At 38.2% G+C, this 26,433-nt stretch overlaps 1 protein-coding gene across 2 annotated transcripts in view; it reads right to left on the bottom strand.

Moving 5' to 3' along the window:
• Nucleotides 1-26,433, bottom strand: part of LOC122563171 (sushi, von Willebrand factor type A, EGF and pentraxin domain-containing protein 1-like) — a 188,304-nt gene that overhangs the window by 93,622 nt on the left and 68,249 nt on the right. For both annotated transcript variants that reach the window (XM_087973561.1, XM_087973560.1), the window contains exons 10-22: nt 25,115-25,177; nt 15,083-15,179; nt 14,900-14,973; nt 13,700-13,796; nt 11,616-11,689; nt 10,433-10,529; nt 9,969-10,042; nt 8,506-8,602; nt 7,826-7,899; nt 4,836-4,932; nt 2,405-2,478; nt 2,093-2,189; nt 1,450-1,523 (exon numbers count right to left, since the gene is read on the bottom strand). In XM_087973561.1, coding sequence (XP_087829687.1) covers nt 1,450-1,523; nt 2,093-2,189; nt 2,405-2,478; nt 4,836-4,932; nt 7,826-7,899; nt 8,506-8,602; nt 9,969-10,042; nt 10,433-10,529; nt 11,616-11,689; nt 13,700-13,796; nt 14,900-14,973; nt 15,083-15,179; nt 25,115-25,177 — 1,089 coding nt within the window. The remainder of the gene's footprint in view (nt 1-1,449; nt 1,524-2,092; nt 2,190-2,404; nt 2,479-4,835; nt 4,933-7,825; nt 7,900-8,505; nt 8,603-9,968; nt 10,043-10,432; nt 10,530-11,615; nt 11,690-13,699; nt 13,797-14,899; nt 14,974-15,082; nt 15,180-25,114; nt 25,178-26,433) is intronic.

Here is a 26,433-nt window from a genome sequence, read left to right as displayed (position 1 = left end):
GTTCCCTATACTTTAGAAAATCAGGACAAGGAATGCTAATCGGGCATTTGACTGGCAAGGCCCAGTAGTCAATATTTTGATAAATTGGATGTTTAACTGTGATTGGTCCAGGATATGGACTATTACATCTGATTGTCCATGGCCCCATTCAACCATGCAGCCTTGAATAACATTGGCTGATGATTTTACAGATTACAATGGCACATTCTTTATATACAGCACTTAAAGCATACGCATGGTTTCCTACTAATTCGATTTGATCCAGCTATCTGGGTTATGTTGTACCCTACATTCATCACCTGCTAACCTTAAAGGGAGAACATGCGCTGTTGTGGATCAGGAGTGCTGTATTTACATTCCAGATATCTCTGAAAATATTACCAAATTAGTTGAACATATTAAACAACATGCTGACCATATATAAGACATTAGCTGGAAATGTGTTGCTGGAAAAGCGCAGCAGGTCAGGCAGCATCCAGGGAACAGGAGAATCGACGTTTCGGGCATAAGCCCTTCTTCAGGAACCCTTCCTGAAGAAGAGCTTATGCCCGAAACGTCAATTCTCCTGTTCCCTGGATGCTGCCTGACCTGCTGCGCTTTTCCAGCAACACATTTCCAGCTCTGATCTCCAGCATCTGCAGACCTCACTTTCTCCTCATATATAAGACATTGGCAAGGAATTCCATGATTACAGCCCACTGAGTTGCTTTGGTCATGAAATGTTTGATCAGATCTTTAAAGCCTTTTTGCTCGTAGTTCTATTGCTAGTAGTAATAAGATGGCTTGATTGCTTGTGCCAATGCATTTTCAAGTGGATTTTCAAGTTGATTTTCAATGTGTCTATATAACTGATCATCATCATATGACAAAAGGGGGAAATGTGGTATTGTGGAAAACATTTTAAAATGCCTGATGGCAAAATTGGCCATACTCCTGGGTTGTACATCAATAAGTTAAAAAGACTGCGGCAACAAGTCAGAAACAGCATTCATGATACAGGCTGAATGGAATCAAATTCTGCAACCTTCAGTAAAACTTCAGTAATCTTTTTAATGGCTCCTTGTATCTTTTGAACTACGGATTTTAGCCTAAACAAAATGTCCATACACAGAAATAAAGTTATGGAAAATTGTGAATGATTGATGTTTTGGAAACATTTCATGATAATTTGTCACTTCTCAGCGTAGTTTAAAGTATATAAATATTATTCTTTCCTTTGCAAGGGTGTGAAAGAATGTGGAGAGCCTAGGAAACTTTGTCTCTCTTCCCTCATGTTTTTTAGCCAAAAGAAAACTGCATGCGGCATTTTCTTTAACAAAGACTGGACATTTTTCAGTTCAAGGTTGCTTTTGAATCTTTGTCTAAATGTTGAATTTAGTCTCACAGGTCCCTGCTAATTAAAATCCAATTCAACGCAGTCACTTCACGAAACAGTTAAACATAACTTACGTTCACAGGATGGGTCATCACCATCCCACCCCTCTGCTGTACATTGTCGATAAGCTCTACCCACCAGCTTGTATCTAGAAAATCAGAAACAACCCATTTGTAATAAGAACCTGAAAGTTACTTTGAGAATATTTAGTACTCTGACCAGGTTAGAATTCCAAAGGATCAAAGAGCAATAAATCCATCAAAATAATCAACTAGGTCCGCAGATTCTTGAGACAATTCAATACAGTTGTGTTGATAAGAAATGTTGTGCAATGACCGTGTATACCTGTAAATTATATTGTTGCAACTGTCCCTCTTTAGAGCTGAATCACAATACAAAGATCAGCACTTATGAGTAACCAGGAGGTACAAATGTCCAGTGTTGATCTCAGATAATGGATCCATTAATATATTCAGCATTTCCATCTTTGCAATAATATAGCAACCCCAGCAACAACATCATTGAACCATCATGACAGTATAGATATCTTTTCAGTTCAGCGCTAAACTAGAATGGTCAATCAGAGCTCTCATAGTGAGCCAACATCAGCAATGTTATGCATGAAAGATGGCTATCCTAAATTGTATTAATTACAGCATTAAAATACCATTGTCCATTACCAAAATCTGTTCAGTAATTTATTTACTGAATACTTACCCAAAGTCACAATAAACAGTAACTTTCTTTGTAACTGTCTCATTTAGAGTCTTATAATGCCCATTCAGAATCTCTCCAGGATGACCACAGGTTATTGCTGCACAAAATATACAATAAGAAGATTGAAATGTTACAAAACTCCAACAGCTTCTTTCATATAATACATAAGATGAAGATGAATACAATCAAATTACACCAAGTTGAGAATTCAGTTTTATATATTCTAGCAACGCAAATGCAAGACTTTCTCTTAATCTGTAATGCCTCACAATATCAGCACATATTAACACACATCAGGGAAATATAACTTACGTTCACATGATGGAATCTCGCCATCCCAACCCTCAGCTGTACATTGTCGATAATCTCTGCCAATAATTTTGTATCTAAAAAGAAACACAATCTGCCCGTTATCAGACATGAATGTTAACTGAAAATGTTTGTCAGTGTGCTGTCCAGGTCAGAAATCTGAGGTTCAGAAAGGAAAATCATATTAAACTAGGAAGAAACTGTTTAAAAAATTAACAACACTAAATTTGCAGAAGAATCAAAAGCAATAAAATGCTCTTACATTGTTGCTTAAATGGAACATCAGACAGAAGGTAAAGTGTAGTGCTTGGGATCCCCATTATGAAATTTGCATTTTATATTTTCAAAGAACTCTAAGAAATTAGTCAAACATCATTTATGCTTCATAAAAGAATGCTAACTGAGGGGTTATGTTTTGTTTTCCAAACGTCCTGTTATTAATTGCTTAATAATGGAATCTAACAATTTTGTGATGGCACGTGTCAAACTAACTAGTCTGTAGTTTCCTCCTCTGTCTCCCTCCATTTGGAATAAAAACAACTTTTCCAATCCACTGAAACCTTTCTCGCATCAAGGGAATTTGGGAATACTGCAACCAATATATGAACCACCTCTGCTGCCCCTTCCTTCAAGACATACAAATGAAGGTCATTGGGCCCTCTGGGCTTGTCAATCCCAATAGTGTGCTTAATACTTTTTCCCTACTAATGGCTACTTTTCTAATTTCCTCCATTTCCATAACCTCGGTATTACCTGTTATTATTGAGATGGTACTAGTGCCTTCCACCATGAAAACTGAAGCAAAATATTAATTTAGCATTATGCCACTTCTGTGTTTCTCACTACTAACTCTCCAGTCTCATCCTTCAAGGGACCAACATTCACTGTAGCTGCGCTTTTCCCTTTTTTGTTATATGTTCTGCATTTTCTTTCTAGTTTTCTTCATTATTTACATTTGCTCATTTTATTACTTTTTTAGTAACACTTTGTTGATCTTTAAACGTTTTCCAACTTACCAGTTTGCCACTGCTTGTGCAGTATGGCTTAATTTTCCCCTTTACATTATCCTTAACTTCCTGCTTAGAAATGAAGGGATGTTTTCTTCCCCTGCCCCTTACAGTCTTTCTTCCTTTCTGGAATATATTTTATTTGGAAGAAATTAAGCATCTCCCATGCTCATCAACTGCTCTACATGTTAATCTTCCTGCCCAATCCATTAGGATTGGATCTGTCCTCATGTCTATGTAATTACCTTTGTTTAACTCACAATGCTAATGTTGCACTGCAGTTTCTAACCCTCCAACTGAATTTTAAGTTCAAGCAGTTTATGATCACTCTTCCATATATGATCCTAAATATAAGATAATTAATTAATCCCATCTCATTATACACCAAATCCAGAACAACCTGTTCCCTGGTTGCTTCCCCAACATATTGCTCCAAAAAACAATCTCTTATACATTCAATGAACTCCACCTAGCAAGGGAAAGAAATCCATCGTAGGAGTAATATATCGGCCCCTAAGTAATAGTCTCAGTGTCGATCACAGTATAAATTAGGAAATATTGGGTGTTTTTAAGAATGATACAGGAGTTACTATGGGTGATTTTAATATGCATAAATAGTATACCCTTGCCAATTTCATCAATTCAGTCCATATGTGTATCAAAATCACCCATGATGTGTCCTGTATCTTCCTTACAAACCCCCAGTATTACCTAGTTTATACTGTGATCGACTGTGAGTCTATTACTTCAGGGTCTATAGATTACTCCTAGGAGGGGATTTGTTCTCTTGCTATTTCTTATTACTATGCAGACTGAGCTTACATTCTAGATCTCTGGCACTGATGTCATTTCTCACTCCAACATTGGTCTTTACCTTTGCTGACAAAGCTACACCACCTTCTTTTCATTCCTGTCTATCCTTCTGAAACACCGAATACTCTTGGATATTCAATTCCTAAACCTGGTTTACCTACAATCCCATCTCAGTATTCCCACCAAATCATACTGATTTTCTCCATTCATGCTGGTAACTCATTAATTTATTCTAAATTCTTTGAGCACTCAGATACAAAACCTTTAGGTTTGTTCTATAATCAAGTTTTCCTATTCTTATATGAATCCTGGTGTGTAATTATGTTCCTGTCCTTCTGTCCTTCCTTAAACTCATTACTTGTGCCTTCTGAATGTTTCCATCTTCGCACTAATATTCCTATTCCAATGCTACTGTCCTGCATCTTCATCAGTACATTGTAATATTGTTTAAAATTGACAGCTGAACACTGAAATAGAAGCCTCCCTCAGACCACATGTGAAGAGATTTTATCAGAAATTAAGAAGGTGTGATCATTTGAAATTATCTAATTTACAACATTAAAATAACAATCCTTCATTAAAATTATTCAGCAATTTATAGACTGAATATTTACCCAATGTCACAATAAAAGGTAACATTACTTCCAACTGTCCATTTTGGTGCTTTATAATATCCATTTAGAATTGAACCTGGGTCACCACAATTTATTGCTGGAAAGGAAACAAAAACATGAAAAGTTAAAGATGTTACAAGAAACCAAAGTCCCTGAAAGATTTTTCATTGTCATTCACAGATATTTAATAAGAGGATGATATGCTACACATTGTCAAGAATAACAAGTTACTCTAAATTTGGAATTTGTTTCTAGATTATTGTATTAACAATGCAGGATTTTCTCTAAATTCATAATATGTCATTGCAACTGGACTCTCTATTGAACATCATAAATCGTAATTAGAAATCCAAAACCAACATGGTCATAATTAGTCTTAGCAACAGGGATTTCAATATTGATGGGCAAATCAGTGGATACCCATATCACTTTCATATATAAAAGGCCCAATTTTATATATGAATCCTCACAGGCACTTACCTGGCCAATGTAGGCCTTTCTTGTACTTAAAGCTGAAGATGCTACTCCATTCACAGCTCTGCTACAAACATCTATCAGCACCTTGTGGTATGAATGGTAACTGCAGATAGTCATGGTCCAAGTCCCAGTCTTGGCATGTCTGCTCATCGCAGAATACAGGGGTCAGGTCTGGGGCAGGGGTAAATGTGGACAAGGATAGGGCTTTCTTTCTGATGCTGGATCTTTCCATTGGGCACTGATTGTCTGACAATGAAAAACACACTCACTACGAAGCTACAGGAGTATTGTTTCCTGCATGGCCTTTAGAGGCAGGGAGAGTAACTCTAAAGACACCCCCATATTCTGATGGGCTCAATGACAGCTGCTCTCAAATGGTTCATGAACAGGTTAAATTGTCATTAGATAACCAGTAGACTGGAATCTTGTATCAGTCTGCTGCTGTCCTTACTTTTCCTGACATGCGGAATTTCTTGTGACTCCTTCTGCCTGATTCCTCCAATAATCCATCCGCAACCTGATATCCACTCTGGTGAGTTGTATTAAATTCCAGCCAATGGCAGGTATCCATCAATCTACTAAATGCTGTGGTTCTGTTTGCCGAGCTGGAAGTTTTTGTTGCAAACGTTTCGTCCCCTGTCTAGGTGACATCCTCAGTGCTTGGGAGCCTCCTGTGAAGCGCTTCTGTGGTGTTTCCTCCGGCATTTATAGTGGCCTGTCCCTGCCGCTTCCGGTTGTCAGTTTCAGCCGTCCGCTGTAGTGGCAGGTATATTGGGTCCAGGTCTATGTGTTTGTTGATGGAGTTTATGGATGAGTGCCGCATCCGCATCCACGAACATCAACTAGCCACGAAGCGACACGACCAGCTATCCCTAGTAGCCACACACGCAGACGACAAGCAACATGAATTTGACTGGGACAACACTACCATTATAGGGCAAGCGAAACAAAGAACAGCCAGGGAATTCCTAGAAGCTTGGCACTCATCCACAAACTCCATCAACAAACACATAGACCTGGACCCAATATACCGGCCACTACAGCGGACGGCTGAAACTGACAACCGGAAGCGGCAGGGACAGGCCACTATAAATGCCGGAGGAAACACCACAGAAGCGCTTCACACGAGGCTCCCAAGCACTGAGAATGTCACCTAGACAGGGGACGAAACGTTTGCAACAAAAACTTCCAGCTCGGTGAACAGAACCACAGCAACGAGCACCCGAGCTACAAATCTTCTCACAAACTTTGAAAATCTACTAAATGTTTGGAGCATGGCAACCATGAATAAGCAAAGGCATTTAGAAATCTAATTCTGAATTACAAAAGGCACTGAAAATTGCTGGTCCAATACATAATCAAACTGTTTTTGAAATATTTTTCATGAAGTACGGGCCATTCTGTCATAATGCACATTTTGTCAATGTGAATTCACTGTAATGTGATTGATGAATTGGAGACACAGTTTCTACAGCATGGACTTTTATAACGCGTGTTATTTTTAACATGATTACAGCACCAACATAAAGTGCTGTTTCTAAAGCATGAGTTTTCTATAATGTGCAGTTGCACAAGAATGCAACAATTGCATTATAGAAGAACTGACTGTATAAGGGATTACATCTGACTCTGTGATATGCTAATCATCAGGAAGTGATGCAACATCACATGATCTTACTTTTTTGCAGCCTCATGACAAGATAAATCCACAGTAAGATGTTTCTTAAGTACATTTAATTATTTTTTCTCTCAGGAGAGTCTAAATATTCTGGAGTAGCACAATAAAACCAAGAAGATTATAATCTGTTATTTCAAGGACTCAAAATGACCATTTGAGTCCTAAAGCACAATCGAATCTACCATGACACAATCACAATCACCAGTAAAATCTTCCATTATGTTTGTGTCACCTCCTCAATATCTATTACTTCCTTTCAAGCTTCTACAGTAAGTTAATGCAACAGTTTCCTATTGGCTGCTCAGTAAAGGCAAAAGAACAGCCCCACTTGAATTGTTAAACAAAGAGTAAGAGAAATAGAAAGGTGTGAGCATGATTTATGAATCATTAACATCGATTGTATGTTTCCTTTATTGTTCACATCCACTTCATTGCTCTCCCATGGCCCACACTGCTACTTCATGTCAGTCACATTTCCACTAATATATCCACCTCCAAAATGTCACGTCATACACAGAAACCTAGCCTGTTGTTCCATCAGTAACACTTGCAATACAATGAAAAATTTCTCCTCAAGGCGTAAGATTGATTTCATGAACAGTTTTTTATTTATTTGGCAAAGTTATATTCCATAAATGTACAATGTTGCATCAAGGCAATTAATAATTCTTTTGTCCCATTTTGAAATTCAGCAAACCAAGTGAGAGGATGTCAAAATGCTGAAGCAAAGGTAACTTGGATGTCAACCAACATTATGAGACAATTCCTTGACAGCAGCTCAATCATTTGGTACAGACCAAAACGTCACTTCACAAAAGAGGGAAATCTAACTTACATTCACAGGATGGAGCATCACCAACCCATCCCTCAGCTGTACATTGTTGATAATCTCTACCCACGATCTTGTATCTAGGAGAAACAGAACCAATGACCTAGATGTCAACTTGTAAAGTTGCACATTTTTCAGACCAGGTAAGAAATTAAGATGAGAAAACATTTATATCAACAACTGTATGCAATACTACCAAATGTGATAGTAGTTGAGCAGAAAAATGAATTTGAAATCAAGTGGAATTGCAGTATTGCTAAAATCAGTACTGATCAGACTTCATACAAAGTACAATTTACAGGAGGATCATGATGTGCCATCTTACCTTGGAATGAATTACAATATAATTTAAGCATTTTGAGGGACACAATTAAATTCATCCAGTGTTGACATCAGTGTATGGGTGCAGGCATCATCAACATATTTGACATTTCTATATATATATATATATATATATATATATTCCAAACCCATGCAGTAACATCCCTGATCCTGATCAGTGTACAGACGTTTTTAAAAAAAACACAGCCATCTCAGCATTGAATTGGAAGCCTCATCCATAATCACACAGAAGATGTATAACATACATGCATAATCTGAAGAATCTGACCACCTGAAAATGTCTTGTTATTCAACATTATAACAGCACAATCTTCCAGCAATTCATTAATGTTGCAAATACTCACCCAACATTACAATAAAAGGTCACTATTCTTCCAAATGTCTTATTTGCAACCTCATAATATCCATTCAGAATCTTAGCAGGGACACTGCAGTTTATTGCTGTACAGAAAATAAAATGGGAAATATCACAGAACTTCTAAAGTTATTTCATTGCAATTTAATTACTTAACATGAAAGAGACCATGCAACTACACAACTAATTGTTCAAAATGGTTAATAGAATGCAATATTTTACTCTATGGGAGTTAGAACTTGCCCAGTATCAAGATGATAATCACACAATTGCTGGGCGGGGCATGTCATCCTTTTACCAGACTCTTAAAGCAACTAGTCTACTTGGAAATCATTCGTGACAAGGGTCTCTGAGGACAACAACAAAAATGCTTTAGGTTTGACTCAAGACATCTCTGAAGAAGTCAAATACACTCGTTGACTCCAGGAGTACCTGGCTTGTGACCCAACAAATGGAGAAGATTCATTCAGGTAAACATTGAATGTAGAAAGATTTCATCAGGAACACACTGAGGTGTTGTTGAGGCCTCTATAAAATTGCACATCTCCCCCAATAACTCATTTACCCAACAGTCCAAGCACCATCTGCTCCAAATGTGGCAGAGTTTGCAAATCACACATTGGACTTAACAACAATCTCAGAATCCACCAAATTAGAATAGAAGCAAGTCATGCTTGATCTTTAGGGTCTAACTAAGAGGAAGAAGATAGAACACCAAAGTAAGGTATCTTTACCACCTCAGATAACACTTATCTTTGGTTCCACAGCATTCTCTGCTCCACCTCAGCACTAACACCACAAAAATCTGTCTTCATGTTTTTGTCACCTCAGCTAAAATTATTACTTTCTTTTATAAAATAGAAATAGTAAAGCAAGAGAAAAAATATGAGTCTGGCTTAATTATGGACCATTTTATTGTCTGTGCTTTTCCTTAATTGTCACTTTCACTTCCTAGATTTCCATTATGTGAAGATATCAATGTTGGGCTGGGTTGGACAAAGTCAGAAGTCAAATGACAGTAGGTTATTGCCCAACAGCTTTATTTGAAATCGTAAGCATTTGGAGCCCTGCTCCTTTGTCAGGTGTTCCTCCTTGGATTTGTCACTTTCTCCTCAATGACCCATCCCACATCAAAATCGTGCTCTATACTTCAACACTAATATTTACTATAGGTTAGTACTAATTAGTAGATTAAATTGCACAACAAACAAAACTGATTTGATGAATGACCATTTCTCAAATCACACTTTAGTTTTCTTTAATGATTTTTTAAATTATTGCAAGTTAATCAGTTTCCATTTTTGCATGATGATAGAATTCCAACATGGACAAATATTGGAAGGTAGAAAATGTGGAATTGAATCAAAGCTCCAAAAATATCCTGAGAATAGCTTTATTATTTGACAGGGAAGATCAGTTTATCATGTTACTAAAGAAAGAAATTTAACTTACGTTCACAGGATGGAACCTCACCATCCCAACCATTGAATGTACATTTCTGATAATCGCGACCCAGCATCGTATATCTAGAAAAAGAAAATCACCTGTTATCAGTCACCTTCAGGATAATTGGCAAAATTTTCCAATGTACTGACCAGGTTTGAATTCCAAGGTCCAGAAAGGAAAAATATATTAAAATGTCAAGAAAGTATTTTGAAAAGTCAAGCAATCAAAACATAAAAATTTTCTCAAAATACACTCAATTCACCAAATGTTTGCCAAATTACTTCACTGTTTATATTTCTTTCTAATATAAAGTCAGTCAAATAAAGAAAAAAAATCATGCTTACTATGTAATAGCATAAAGAGATGTGATCAGAAACGTGAAGAATAAGAGTGGAATAGATGTCTAAATTGAATTCATCACAGTATTAAAATAATATAGTCCTTCAATAGCTTATACATTGAAAACTCACCCAATATCACAATAAAAAGTAACTTTACTTCCAATAGTTTTATTTGGTGCACTATAATATCCATTCTGAATCTCTCCAGGGTTACCACAGGTTATTGCTGCAAAGAAAATAGAATGAAAGTAGACAAAAATGTCACTAAATTCACAAATCTGCACTTTTCATTACAATTCATAAATATTTCACATGAACATGAGCAGGCACATCAGGTTTGCCAACTATAATAAATTAGTCCAACATTGGAATGCAACATTCAAATTTATGGCTACAAAAACACTGTTTGGAATATTCTCTATCTGCAGTATCTCACAACTGATCCATTGCTACTTTGATGGAATGATGTAATATCCTGCACCAATCTTCTTCTACTCACTAAATGGTGAGAGACTGAGTGTCACGGAAGAGCAGAGAACTTCGATGCAGTTCACTGAAAACCAGTGAAAAAGCACAAAATACAATGGAAGTGTTTAATAATTTCAGAGAAGTTGGAGCTCAAAAGTGTGGAAATGACATCAGATTCTCATATCCTCCTCCCTCAAAGTTTCCAATTCCAGAGCACTATCTTCTTTGCCTCAACACACCACCACTAAAATCTTCCACCATGTTTTTGTCACCTTACCAATATCTACTACTTTTACATGAGTATTAATTAATGGGATAGTTTCCTATCAGTTGCACTAACACAACTACATGTGTCCAGCAGAAACACAGCAGGATCTTTAAACAATGATAGAAGAAAGAATATAAGCATGATTTCTGTATTGATCATTTATCTCATATTGCACTTCTCCTTTACCTTCCACTTACTCCTCCAAATCTCCTGTTATCCAAACAAGCATTTCCCAACAACTCAAACTCCACTAAAATTAGCACCTCCTAACCTTCCCATCACCATCCAAACTCATATCTTGTCTCCAGTACTACCAACATTGATTTAAAGAATGGCAATTTCTCCATTCACACATTATGTCCCGTTATTAAGAAATGTTGAATGAAAGCATTGAATGAGAGTTTCCTCCCAGTCCAAAAAGTCAGGTTTCCAAGCTTTGACACACAAGCATACTGTAGGAAAATAAATCCTGTTGGATATGACCCAATTTTATACAATAATTCACTGAAAGTGACTTAATCATTTTGTACAGAAAAACAAGTAAGTTACTGTACAGCAAAAAGACACATAACTTACGTTCACAGGATGGGACATCGCCTTCCCATCCCTCAGATGTACATTGTCGATAAGCTCTATCCACTATTTTGTATCTAGAAAGAGAGAAGACATATGATAAGTGACATGCATGTTAACTGGAGAAGTATTACAGCATGCTAAAGGTCATGGAAAAAATTCGATTGAAATGATAAATTTAATAAAATATTTAACAAAGAATTAATTTAGCAGAGTAATTTAATAAATCAAATTATAATATTACTATTAAAAACCGGTTGTGGTCAAATCCCATACAAAATAAAGTGTGTAAAGTATGCATTGATCCATTCAGTTCATTTTATAGGTGATTTGCAACATAATATAAATACCTAAGGGACCAGCAAATACAGGCACCTTGTGATGATCTCAACTAATGGGCAGAATTTAACTGGAATGACATGGATCTTGCTCATTGTCTGGAGAAGGGCTGCTATGTTCAGTGTCAATCATCACTCAGTGGCCAGTGGAGGCCTTCCCCAGTTTCAGGGATCCCAGGGGCAGAAATGTTGCCATCTGACCAGATGCTGGCAGTTCTGTCCAGCAGACAGCACTGCTTGGAGCTGTGGCAATATAGGCTTTTATTCCCACTTTTCCTGATCAACTGAGTTTACTCTGGATATCTCTTTATGTGGACTTGTCCGAACATCAGATCAGAACAGGTGGTGAGACCATAGGACCATAAAAAATATGAACAGGAGTAGGCCATTTGGCCTCTCTGCCCCACATCATTCTGAAGACTCAAAACCCCCTCAGAAAAGGCAGTCCTCATTTTGGTCTCAAATTGGCACCTCTTTATTCTGAGACCATATCACCTTGTCCTAAACTCTCCCTTCAGGGGAAACATGCTTCCAACATTTATTCTGTCAAGCCCCTCAAGTATCCTATATGTTTCAATGAGATCACCACTCATTCTTCCATTCTCCAGTGAGTACAGTCCCAATCTGTTTAGCCTTTGCTCATAAAACAATCCCTCCACACCTGAGATCATCCTAGTGAATATTTTCTGAACTGCCTCCAGTGAAATGATATATTTCTTTAAATGATGGAACCAAAACTACTCATGGACTCCAGATTTCACCAACACCTTGTACCTTTGCAGTTAGACCGCCCTAGAGTTTTACTCCAACCCCCTTGAAGTAGGGGCCAATATTCCATTAGCCTTCCTACGTACCTGCTGCATCTGTGTGCCAGCTTTCTGTGTTTTATGTACAAATACCACCAACTCCCTTTCTTCATTTAATTTAATTTGACTTCATTTTGGCTAATCTGCCAAAGTTAATATCTAAAGTAGTTGTTGTCAATCTACCTACCAGAAGCCAGGAATCAAAGTGGGATGCAGCTTTCATGTCAATAATGGTGGGATTGGCAAGAAAGTAGTAGTGCTTTCTGGCTAGGAGAGGGAGGACAGAAGCAGGAAGATCATAAGAAAGGACTGGTTGGCTCTCTTGGTTAATACCACCCATTCTCCCAAACACCCTAATCATGGATGCCAGATCCCTTGATCAAGCACTTAGTGTCTGATAATGAGAATCCCCATTATTGGTTCCTACAAACAAATTAGATAGTCTGCTTTTAGACTTTTCTGCATGGCATTTGCCCTGCCCAGTAGCACTGGGATAAGATACTTCAGAGGGTATTAACTGCCGACTTGAAAGCCTCAGCAGGCATCAGAGCAAGAAGACTTTCACAAGATTTCCAACTGGAATCTTAATCCAGTTAAGGATAAATATAGGAAGATGTGGTACTTACCTGAATCCTTCGGTTTGATTAAATGCCAAGTCCATTAAATTGGGAAATACATTAATTTTGCACTATGGGTATATGGATCACTAACATATCAGCATTTCTATATTGAATTGATATTCCATTCAAAGTACTAACAACCCTGATTAATATAAAGACTTCTTTTAAAAAATTGTCAGTTTAACACTGAATTGGAAGTATCATGAGAGCTCACTTGAAATATGAAGAACAAAAGATGGGTAGTCATCTGAAATGGTCTTAATCACAACATTGATACGGTCCTTCAGCTAAATGATTGAGTAACTTACATACAGAATACCTACCCAATGTCACAGTAGTAAGTAACTCTAGCTCCAAATGCCTTATTTGGTGTCCTATAATATCCATGTGGAATATTTTCTGGGTCATTGCAGGTTATTGCTGCACAGCAAAAAAAATACAAGAGAACATATAGAAAGATTACAAAACTCCAAAACCTCTTACAACTCCTTCCATTGTAATTCACAGATATTTAATATGACATTAAGTAGACATACAGTGCCCAAAATATCAAATTGATCCAAATTTGGAACTATCTTTTCAAAACTATGAAAACATTAATACAAAACCTTCTCTCAATCTACTATACCTCAACAGCAGCTCTCACTGTCTTCAACAACATGATGTATTAACCAAATCAAACATCACCAGCAATCCAAAATCTTAGGGCCAGATTTGCCCAGAATATATATGTGGGCTTTAAAAGTGGTGGGTAATACCCACCTCTTCAATACCCAGTCTCTTCTTGGTTTGGAATGTGTGGGATAAGGATATGAGTCATGAGTCTGGACTCAACAGTCCAAACGTCATTGCCCCCATTGTTGTTGTTTTGGAAAACACAGAGACAACACTCACTCCAGACAACATTCATAGCATCAGGTCACCTTCTGAATGCAACATGGTTCATACCTGCCCAGGGGTGTCATGAACCTGTTCTGCAGTTGGGAACATTTTGACATGCCAATTAAGGCATATAAATAGTTGTGCATGTCATAATGAAGTTCTATTTGAGAAATTAAATGTCTTTATTGAATTTTTGGTGCTGAGTTTTTTTCATAGAAGTTATTGAACATTAAATTGATCAGCACTGTGAAAGTTTCCAGTTTTTAGATGCATTAGAGTATACTATTCAGTGGATAAAATGTTCTATGGTATTGAAAGTCAGATTTGACTATGTCATTTGCACTATGTGTTTTAATCATTTATGTGACTGATAACTTAGGCATCTGTTCAGACTTTGAAACAATGTAGCATATGGCCAAATGCTCAAAAAGACTTAAAGAACTTTAACATATTCAACTAAGGTGATTTAGTTCGCACAATTGTGCAATGGAATATCAATGTGAATGTTGATCTGAAAGCTTAATCCACTAATTTATTCTGCTTGGATGTAAACCAACATTACATGACAACTCATTGAAAGCAGCTCAATCATTTATTCCATACAAATAAGCCATTTTGCAAATCAGGTGAATAGGACTTACGTTCACAGGATGGAACCTCACCATCCCATCCCTCTGCTGTACATTGTCGATAATCTTTACCCACCATCTTGTATCTATGAATGTAAAGAATGTGAAATGGTCAATTGAAATCATCTTAGTTACAACATTAAAAGAATTGTTGTTCAGAACAGCCATTTAATAATTTACCAATTAAGTACTCACCCAATGTCACAATAAAAAGTAACTTTATTTCCAACTGTTTTATTTGGAGCCTTATAATATCCATTCAGAATCTCCCCAGGGTTACCACAAGGTGTAACTATGAAAAAAAATGTGGAAAAGTCATGAAAATCAAAAAGTATATATCTTTGCTATTGAGGAGAATTTAGCATGAAGTTGTTCAGAATATCAAGTTATCCTTACTTTGGAATTCATTTTTCAAAGTAATGGCAACACAGTGCAAGGCTTCCTCTAATTCCACAATATCTCATATCAACAGGTCTCTGTTTTAAAAATCACTACGTATTGAACTCATCAATCTTCACCAGCAACCCAAAACATAATGATACATTTCCACCTACTTATTATATGGTGAGATAGGAGCTATAGCGGGACAAAAGTATTTACATTTTCTTGTGCTTGCTAAAAAGTCATGTGTGGGTATGAAATATAACCAAAATTATTGCTGCAATATTATTTAAAGGACACCAGAACTTAAAACTGAATAAGTGACTTCAAAGTTTCTTATCAATATTCATTCAAGTTGTTGTGGTTCTGTTCGCCGAGCTGGGAATTTGTGTTGCAGAAGTTTGGTCCCCTGTCTAGGTGACATCCTCAGTGTTTGGGAGCCTTCTGTGAAGCGCTTCTGTGATCTTTCCTCCAGCATTTGTAGTGGTTTGAATCTGTCGCTTCTGGTTGTCAGTTCCAGCTGTCCGCTGCAGTGGCCGGTATATTGGGTCCAGATCGATGTGCTTATTGATTGAATCTGTGGATGAGTGCCATGCCTCTAGGAATTCCCTGGCTGTTCTCTGTTTGGCTTGTCCTATAATAGTAGTGTTGTCCCAGTCGAATTCATGTTGCTTGTCATCTGCGTGTGTGGCTACTAAGGATAGTTGGTCGTGTCGTTTCGTGGCTAGTTGGTGTTCATGGATGCGGATCGTTAGCTGTCTTCCTGTTTGTCCTATGTAGTGTTTTGTGCAGTCCTTGCATGGGACTTTGTACACTACATCGGTTTTGCTCATGCTGGGTATCGGGTCCTTCGTTCTGGTGAGTTGTTGACTGAGAGTGGCTGTTGGTTTGTGTGCTGTTATGAGTCCTAGTGGTCACAGTAGTCTGGCTGTCAGTTCAGAAATGCTCTTGATGTATGATAACGTAGCTAGTCCTTTCGGTTGCGGCATGTCCTCGTTCCGTTGTCTTTCCCTTAGGCATCTGTTGATGAAATTGCGGGGGTATCCGTTTTTGGCAAATACATTGTAGAGATGTTCTTCCTCTTTTTGCAGTTCTGGTGTGCTGCAGTGTGTTATGGCCCTTTTGGACAGTGTCTTGATGCAACTTCTTTTGTGAATGTTGGGGTGGTTGCTTTCATAGTTCAGGACTTGGTCTGTGTGTGTGGCTTTCCTGTATACCTTTGTTGTGAAATCTCCATTCGGTGTTCTCTGTACCATCACATCTAGGAATGGGAGTTGGTTGTCCTTTTCTTCCTCTCTAGTGAATCGGATTCCTGTGAGTGTGGCATTGATGATCCGGTGTGTGTTCTCTATTTCTGTGTTTTTAATGATTACAAAGGTGTCATCCACATATCTGACCCAGGGTTTGGGTTGAATTTGCGATGAGACTGTTTGTTCTAATCTTTGCATTACCGCTTCTGTTATGAGTCCAGAGATGGGTGAGCCCATGGGTGTGCCGTTGATTTGTTCATATATTTGGTTGTTGAATGTGAAGTGTGTTGTGAGGCACAGGTCCAGTAGTTTGAGTATGCCGTCTTTGTTGATAGGTTCTACGTCCTGTTGTCTGTTCTGTATGTCCAGCAGGCTGGCTATTGTTTCTCTGGCTAAGGTTTTGTCAATAGAGGTGAACTGTGCCATTACATCGAATGAGACCATGGTTTCTTCCTTGTCTATGTGTGTATTTCTGATGATGTCCAAGAATTCCTGTGTTGATTGTATAGAGTGTCTGGATCTGCTGATCAGGTGTTTCAGTTTCTGCTGTAGTTCTTTAGCCAGTTTGTGTGATGGTGTCCTTGGTAGTGAATTGCCCCTAAGAACAAATACATTGCTGCTCGTCTGAAATCACACATCAACCAGATCAGGTAAGGATTTCCATCCCTTACTGAATGTGATAGATATTTAGAACTGTGGTCAGTTTATGTGTTAATACAGATTTGATTTTATTAAATTCAAATTTCATCATCACTCATGATGGGATTTGAACTATGTCCACAGAGAATTATCCTGGTGTGCTGGATTACTAGCCAAGCAACATTACCATTACAACAGTGTTTATACTTACACAATTTCATGTGAAGTTTGAATATTAGGTTAAGTACAGTACCTCCTCCAGCTCTCAACTGCAGCCATATTTGTTGGTATTAGTGACAGATACCTAATATTTCTCTGTTCATACTTATGGAGGTTTGTTTTTTTTTTGGAAATGCATGTTTACGAAAAGCTGGCAAATTCACTAACAGTCTATTGAATCATCTTCTCTGTCCAGATACATTGGGAAATTCCATCCATGTTTTTTCATCTATTACTTGATAAAAAAAAAACAAAATATGCACGTGACATTATAAACGCAGAGCCATGAAGAAAGTTGGAGAGTCATGAGACTGGGAGCATAAATTTAAAAATAAGGGAATATCATTCAGGGTTGAGATGAGAAGAAATTGTTTTTACTCAGAGTGTTGTGAATCTTTGAAATTCTTTATCAGAGAGATGTGGAGGCTCAGTCTTAGAGTATGTTTAAGTCGAGAGTTTGTTTAATTTTTGATTACTAATGGCTTAAGTGGTTATGGAGATATTATGGGTAAAAGACATTGACGTGTTTGATCAGCCATGATTGCATTAAATGGCAAAGTGGAGGTGATAGACTAGCAGTATTATTGTTAGACTATTAATCCAGAAACTCACCTAATGTTCTATGGACTGTAGTTCAAATCACTGCCAATTAATCTGAAACCATCATTGAAAAAACATCTCGTTTACTAATTATCTTTGGAGAAGAAAATCTGCCATCCTCACTTGGTCTGACCTACATATGACCCCAGATCCACATCAATGTGATTGACTCTCAACTGCCCTTTGAAATAGCCACTCAGTTGTATCAATTGCTACAAAGTCTCAACAAAGAAATGAAACTGGACCTCCTGGCTTCCGCTTGGGAAACAGAAACAAAAAAAAAGCAATAACGGCCCTGTTGACCCTGCAAAATTCCATCTTCCTAATAGGTGGGAGCTAGTGCCAAAATTGAGAGAGTCACTTCATAGCCTAGTCGAGCAACAGCCTGACATAGTCATACTTACGGAATCAAACCTTTCAGACAACAACACCATCCCTGGACATGTCTTATTCCACAAAAGGGACAGATCCAGGTGGCAGTACACAGTCAGGAGAGAGTTGCCCTGGGAGCTGACATTGACTTAGAACCCAATGAAGTCCAATGGCTTCAGGATTGACACGGGCAAGGAAACCTCCAGCTGATTGCTATGTACCAACTTCCCCTGGCTGATGAATCATAACTCCTCATGTTGAACAAAACTTGAAGGAAGTACTGAGGATGGCAAGGGCCCAAACTATATTCTGGGTAGGGCCTTCAATGTCCACTACAAGAGTGGCCTGGCAGCAGCACTACTGATCAAGCTAGTTGGGTCCTAAAGGACAGAGCTATTAGGCATGGTTCACAGCAAATGATGAAGAAATCATCAAAAGGGAAAAATATAACTTGACTTCATCCTTACCAGTTGCCGGCTGCAGATGCATCTGACCATGACAGATCCTTGTGAAGCCAACGTCCTGCCTTCAAATTGAGAATACTATATATTGTGTTGTGTGGCACTATCACTTTGATAAATGGGACAGACTCCAAACAGATCTAGCAACTCAAGAGTGGGCATCTATGAGGTGCTATGGAACTGTATTCCAGCAAACCTATAACCGCATGGCCAGACATATCCCGCACTCAACCATTAAGCCAGGGAATCAACCTGGTATGCAGGAGGGTATGCCAGAAGCAGTACCAGACATACCTAAAAATGTGACATCAACCTGGTGAAGCTACCAATTTTGTGCCAGACAACATAATCAGCAAGTGATAAACAGAGCCAAGCCATCACACAACCAATAGATCACATCTAAGCTCTGCAGTCCTGCCGTATCCAATCATGAAAGGTGATGAACAATTAAACAACTCACTGGAGGAGGAGGCTCCACAAATATCCCCATCCTCAATGATGGAAGAGACCAATATATCAGTTGAAAAGATAAGGCTGAAGCATTCACAGCAATCTTCAGTCAGAAGTGCCAACTGGATGATCCATCTTGACTTCCTTCACTGGTTTCCAGTATCAGATATTAGCCAATTTAATTCACTTCACATGATATCAATAAATGATTGGAGGGACTGGATACTGTAAAAGCTATTGGGTCTAACAACATTCCAACAATAATACTGAAGACTTGTGCTCCAGAACCTGCGCACTTCTAGCCAAGGTATTCCGGTGCAGTGACAACACTGGCATCTACCCGGCAATGTGAAATATTGTCCAGGTATACCCTGTACATAAAAAGCAGGACAGATCCAACCAGCCAATTACTTTCCCATCAGCCCACTCTCAATCATCAAGAAAGTGATGGAAGGTATCATCAACGACCTATCAAGCAGCACTTGCCCATCAACAGCCTGCTCATTGATGTCCAGTTAGGGTTCTGCTAGCACCACTCAGCTTCTGACCTCATTATGGTCTTAGTTCAAACATGGACAGAAGACCACAATTCCAGAGGTGAGACAATAGCGACAGCCCTTAATATCAAGAACATATTGGAGACCAAGTGTGGTATCAACAACCCCAAGCAAAATTGGAATTAATGGGCATCAGAGGGCAAACTCTCCAGTGGTTGGAGTCATACCTGGCAAATATGAAGGTGGTCATGGTTGTTGGAGGTTAGTCATCTCAGCTCAAAGACATCTCTACAGGAATCCCTTAGGGTTGTGTGCTTGGTCCAATCATCTTCAGCTGCTTCATATGATCGTCCCTCCATCATAAGGTCAGAGGTGGTGTTCACCAATGATTGCACAATATTCAGCACCACTCACAACTCCTCACATACTAAAGCAGTCCGAGATCAAATGCAACAAGACCCGGACAATATTCAAGTTTGGGCTGACAAGTGGTAAATAACATTCACACCATACAAATGCCACACAATGGTCATCCCTATTTAGAGATTATCTAACCAACCCCCACTCCTGACATTCCATAACTGAATTCTCCCACTAGCAAGATCTCGGGTGTTACCATGGACCAGAAATGAAACTGAACTCACCATATAAATACAGTGGCTAGAAGAACAAGTTAAATGTTAGGGACATTGCAGCAAATAGCTCACCTCCTGATTCACCTAAGCCTGTCCACCATCTAAATCAGGAGTGGTGGAATATTCTCCACTTGCCTGGATAAGTGCATTCCAGTCCCATACAACAAACTTTACATCATGCAGGACAAAGCAGCCCACTTGATTGGTATCACATTCCACAAACATCCACTCCCTCTACCATTGAGTCTCAGTAACAGCAGTGTGTACTATCTACAAAATGCATTGCAGAAGTTCACACAACATCCTTAGACAGTACCTTCCAAGCCCATGACCACTTCCATCTAACAGGATAAGAGGAACTGATTCTTGAGAACACCACCACTTTCAAGTTCCCCTCCAAACCACTCACCATCCTGACTTGGAAATATATCACCGTTTCTTCACTATTGCTGGGTCAAAATCCTGGAACCGCCTCCCTACTGCACATGGACTTTCAGTGCATCAAGCAAGCCACCTTCTCAAAGACAACTAGGGACAGGTAATAATACTGGCCAGTCATTAGGGCCCATGTCCCACAGGAGAATAAAAGAAAGTAGGCTAGATGGGACAAATGGCCTATTCCTGCTCCTATTTTTTATGATCCTATGAATCTAGCCACGCATGAAGGTAGTGGTCATTGTGATGGTTGGGAGAAGATTTTTTTTGCTCTTATTACCACTGCACCAAATATACCAAGGGGAATTTGCTCTTTTGCATGTTTTGTGTGACTGCAAGGAACAGAAATGATCCTATAAATCCAGCTGAAGCTGCTGCAGCTCTGGCTCTCACTCCACCAAAACAACATTGTGTAACCTCACCCCAGCCCAAACAACCAACCAACCTTCTTCAGCACAGATGCAGACTGGACCATCTGCTATTGCACCAGGTCAGAACTAGCAGGCTGGGGGTTTGTGCTTGAATTCAATCTCCTGTGCAAATAAGGTCGGGTCTTCATAAAGAATCAGCCCTCTTGCCAGGACAACTGGGCAGACTATCCTGACTTGAAACTATATCTATAAACATATAATCTTCCAATGTCACTGGGTCAGAAATCCTGGAACTCCCTCTGTAACAGCATTACAGCCTATCTACACCAAACTGCAGGGTTTCAAGAAGGGAGCTCATCGCTGCCTTCTCTTGAACAACTAGATCATAGATAATACATAAATTCCAGCCCAACTAATTATGTCCACATCCCATGAATGAATTTTTGAAAATGTAGTGTTGGCCTGCTAGCTGCTGAAATTCCATGCTGGGAGAAAATTCAACTCTGAATTATATTTTTATATTCATAATGTTATGGGTTGGTAAAAGGGAAAATGTAAGGTATCATATCCCTCGGCACATTGGGTCACTGAAAAGAATTCAATTTTTTTAAAGAACAGCAAGCAGTGTGATGGCAATAGGGAAATGTCTATCACATTATTATAACATTTGTTTGGATTTGTTAAAAGTTTGCCCTATATCTTTTGATTCCATGTTCACATTTTAGAGATGATTACAGGTGGGTGATGGTACAAATCTTACTGTCACTTCATTCAGTGACACTGCTGCTATACAGTTCATAACCTTTGTTACAACAGTAACAGAATAATATCACTCAAATCCTGTGTTGATGTAATCATTTACAAACTGATCTGGAGACTGGCATCCATCAACTGACAAGAGAACAGTGTTTTATTTTTCCCCAAGCAACTAACTGATACTCAATGGAAGTCTTTCTGGTCCACGACAATTGGTCCCATCTTAACTCACACAACAGTACATTTGTTAAGGAATCAAACTTTTTTTAAAAAGCCATAAAACTATAAAAGGGGAAACTGGGCATAAAAACAAGTCTTACTTTATGTAACAAAATTTTATTTAAAAAAACAAAAAAAAAGAACTAAGACATAGAAGTCCATCTTCTACAACAACAACAAAATCCTCCAGAATAACACCTCTTACACTACAACAAATAGATAGCTCAGGATTAACACAAATCACTGTTTAAGTATGATCAGTGTTTTGGTTTTATTAGTAATCCACTATATAATTTCTCTGTCAAAATTAATTAGAATTCATCAAGAGAATACAGAACAACAAAGCAATAACATTTCTTCAAATGAGGGTGGGTCCTGTGTTGAGCTGGCGGAGGGATGGTGTTAGGTGTTGACAAAAGGCAAATCTTCCAACACACCTTGAATCAGGTGTACTATACAGGGAGGTGGCTGTGGTTGTTGCAGATCAGTAATCAAACCCCAGGACTACTGGAAGTACTCAGGAAAGCATCCTCAACCCAACCACCTTCAACTACTTTATTAAAGGCCTCTTCTCTGTCATGTAGCCAGTTTCAGGTCATTGCTGACAACATTATAATGTTGAAGTCCATTCACAACTTTAAAAAAAAACAAAAGAACTGTAGCTGCTGGAAATCAGAAACCGAAGCAGAAATTGATGGAAAATCTCTGCATCACAGTTTTTGTTCTATTCACAATTTCTCTGATAAATTGGGTGGCATGGGCGGCATGATGGTTCACTGGTTAGCACTGCTGCCTCATAGCACCAGGACCTGGTTTCGATCCTATCCTCGGGCAACTGTCTGTGTGGAGTTTGCACATTCTCCCGTGTCTGTGTGCATTTCCTCTGGGTGCTCCGGTTTCCTCCCACAATCGCAAAGATGTGCAGGTTAGGTGAATTGGCCATGTGAAAACGGATGTGTAGACTAGGTGCATTAGTCAGGGGTAAATATAGGGGAGTGGGTCTGGATGGGTTATTCATCAGAGGGTCAGTGTGGACTTGTTGGGCTGAAGGGCATGTTCCCACACTGTAGGGATTCTAATTCTAAAGAAGCTATTATGTAAATATTAATGTAATTAATACATTGGCAGATATGTGGTGGCTAACATACATGGTGAATATATGCCAGGTAATGATTAAATAAAGAGAAAACCCAGACACATCCCTTGACCCTTTCATCACTTCACATTTACTGAATCGCCCAGCATCCATACCATGGGGTTCTAGATTACAGTGGTGCTGGAAAAGCACAGCAGTTCAGGCAGCATCCGAGAAGCAGTAAAATCGACGTTTCAGGCAAAAGTATCCTTCATCAGGAATACCTGATGAAGGGCTTTTGCCCGAAACATTGATTTTACTGCTCCTCAGATGTTGCCTGAACTGCTGTGATTTTCCAGCACCACTCGAATATAGAATCTGGTTTCCAGCATCTGCAGTCCTTGTTTTTACCTATCCACATCATGGGGTCACCACGGTACAGAGGCTGCACTAGACCAGCTACTTAAACACTTTAGCAACAACAGCAAAATAGAAACTGAGTACACAGCTGCATGACTGCTTGATACCCGACAGTCCTTCCACTAGTCAACATTCATGGCAACATTTAAGAAGCTCAAGAAGATCAAAATAAATCGATAACCTTGTAACTGAACTCAATATTTACTACTCCATCAGCATTGTCACTCAGGTGTGCACTGTAACAATTTACCAAAACATTTTTAACAGCTCGACCAACACCATGTGACCTCTATGTCAAGAAGGTCAAAAGTGAGGTTATTGTGCAAATGTCATCACCTCAATGTCACACACCACTCTGCCTTCATAACCATTGCTTTGATCAAAAACTAAAATTAATAAAATCATGGATATAATTATGCTCCTGTAGCTAGGTTGGAAGCTAATTGGTATGTGGTGATGTAGAACACCTCTAACGTAATGATGCTTAAACTGGAAAACATTGTGTACAAGCAAGAGGATCAGATCATTCAGGCACAGGAATGTGTTAAAATATGGCAGAAAATATTCCTGGTAGGAAACTTATCATCCTATTAGCCACTCATTGCAAAAACCTCCTGATTTTTCTTTGCACTGACAGAGCAAAGAAATGTGAAATTGTTTTTGGTGGGGGAATTGTTAAATAGCTGGCAAATCCAGTCCAGTTAATATCCTAATAGATGGCATAGTTTGAAATTATCTCGGAGATCATTTCCAATCTTAAATTAAGGAAGTTTGGTCCTATGCTGCACAGGATTAAATTAAACTGGAAGAATTAAACCGAGTTCCATAAGGGTCATATTTTAAAATCTGAGATCCAAATCAATGAGCCAGTGAATTAAGACATTATAAAATAAGAAAATATATGTTTTTCAACAAACGTACTTGAAATATTATTCCTCACATGTGCTGCAGTTTCATCTGCTGGCCACTGGGTTAAAGGTGGGATTATTGTCTCTTCAAGAGTGTCCTTGGGTTTCAAGGAATCAAAGGACACTACTGGGAGAAACTCAGGAGAACAATTCCAGGGACATTAAAATAAAAATGATGTACTTTTTCGGTTTCTTCAAACATATTTCTTTGGTTATAAAAATACTGAAGATGGGAAAAATAGTTTATTTTTGACAGGACAATTGGAGACAAGGTATTAGATAATGAAATCTGCAGGAATATATCCAGTTGGAGTTGATTACTGAGGCAGAGTTGTTCTGGATCTAATACATAGCATCCTTTAGAGACCTAATGCTGAGAAACAACCTCAAATAATTCTTGTTTTGTACCTTGGGGTCTTTGCATGTCAATGAGTTCTTAGCCCACTTTTTAAATGCTGTAAAATCACATTTTTCAATCAATGAATAATCACCATTATATTTTGCTACCATTTAACATATTTGACATTCATGGTACTTACCATTGTGTGATATTGAAGGTGTCCCATCATTAATTGATGGATTATTATTATATTTAATGGTAACTGTAAAAGAGAAACTTTAAATTCAGTTGAAGATCTAAATAGACAGTAGACTAAACACTTTGGAGATTAATCTCATTCAATTCAATGACAAAGCACAATGATAAAATAATGTGTGCATTTCAGATCATGGATGTTCTTCACTCTGCTATTTCCTTTCTGTTCCTTTTTAATACCATAAGAAATTACTAATCACTTCAGTTCAGTTGGTAAGTGCAGTTAAACAGAAAGAGAGGTGAATACATGTGTGAACTATGAATGCTGGAAAATTAGTCATTATTTAGGATATAGTATAAGGTAGTAAATCAGAAATACTGAACAAAAGGATGTAGAATACAGAAATAGGTCAATGTGGTTCATTTGATTTATGTGGGTGTTTACATTCCACACAGGTCTCCTTAAAATCTTCCTCAATTAACCACATCAGCAAATCTTTTTATTCTTTCTCTGTTACATTTACCACAGTTACTCTTAAATATGTCAATGCCATTCACTGGAAGTACTCCTTGTGACAGGGAGTTCCACATTCTAACCAGCTTCTGGATAAAGAACTTCCTTTTGAATTTTATATTCTATTTACTGTAACTATTATATATTCATGGTTCCTATCTCTGATGTGACCCGCAAGTGGAAACATCTCTGCAGGTACCATTTGGTAATGTTGAAGGCCTCAATTCTTTAGTATATTCTCTCCTAGAAAAGGAGCCCCAGATAATTATTCATCCCTGATGGGAATAATTTTAAGTTCTGATATCATTTTAATAAACCTTTTTGCATCTTCTCCAATGCTTCTACATCCTTTTTATAACATGGAGGTGCGAATTGTTTCAAGTACTGCTTGTGTGGTATCAAATTTTAGTGAGACAAATTTAACATAATGTCTCTACTTTTCAGTTTTATTCCTTGAGAAATGCATCCTTATGTTTACTTGCTTTTTTTGTAAACTGAGTACTGAATTTAAATTGCTACTTTTATTGATTTCTGAAACTGTATTTCAGTATATCAATATAAAATTTCAAATTAATTTGTTTATAAAGGAAAAAGTAAACTCATATTTATATATTTCACAAATTTAAGAAATCATTACTCACCTCTGTGGTGACAGCACAAATATATTGTTGTCAGTACATTCAATTACACTGGTGCCAACCATTTCATAGCCTTCATTACAACTGTAGGTGACTGTATCATGATATTTGTACATATATCAAAATCTTGTTACTATAATACCATTTTCTGGCAATTTAGGGAGAAGGCAT

The sequence above is a fragment of the Chiloscyllium plagiosum genome, unplaced genomic scaffold (assembly GCF_037043375.1).
Source record: "Chiloscyllium plagiosum isolate Xiang-an unplaced genomic scaffold, Cpla_swu_hap1 HiC_scaffold_26, whole genome shotgun sequence".
NCBI lineage: Eukaryota > Metazoa > Chordata > Chondrichthyes > Orectolobiformes > Hemiscylliidae > Chiloscyllium > Chiloscyllium plagiosum.
This window is presented reverse-complemented; position numbering and strand designations above follow the sequence as displayed.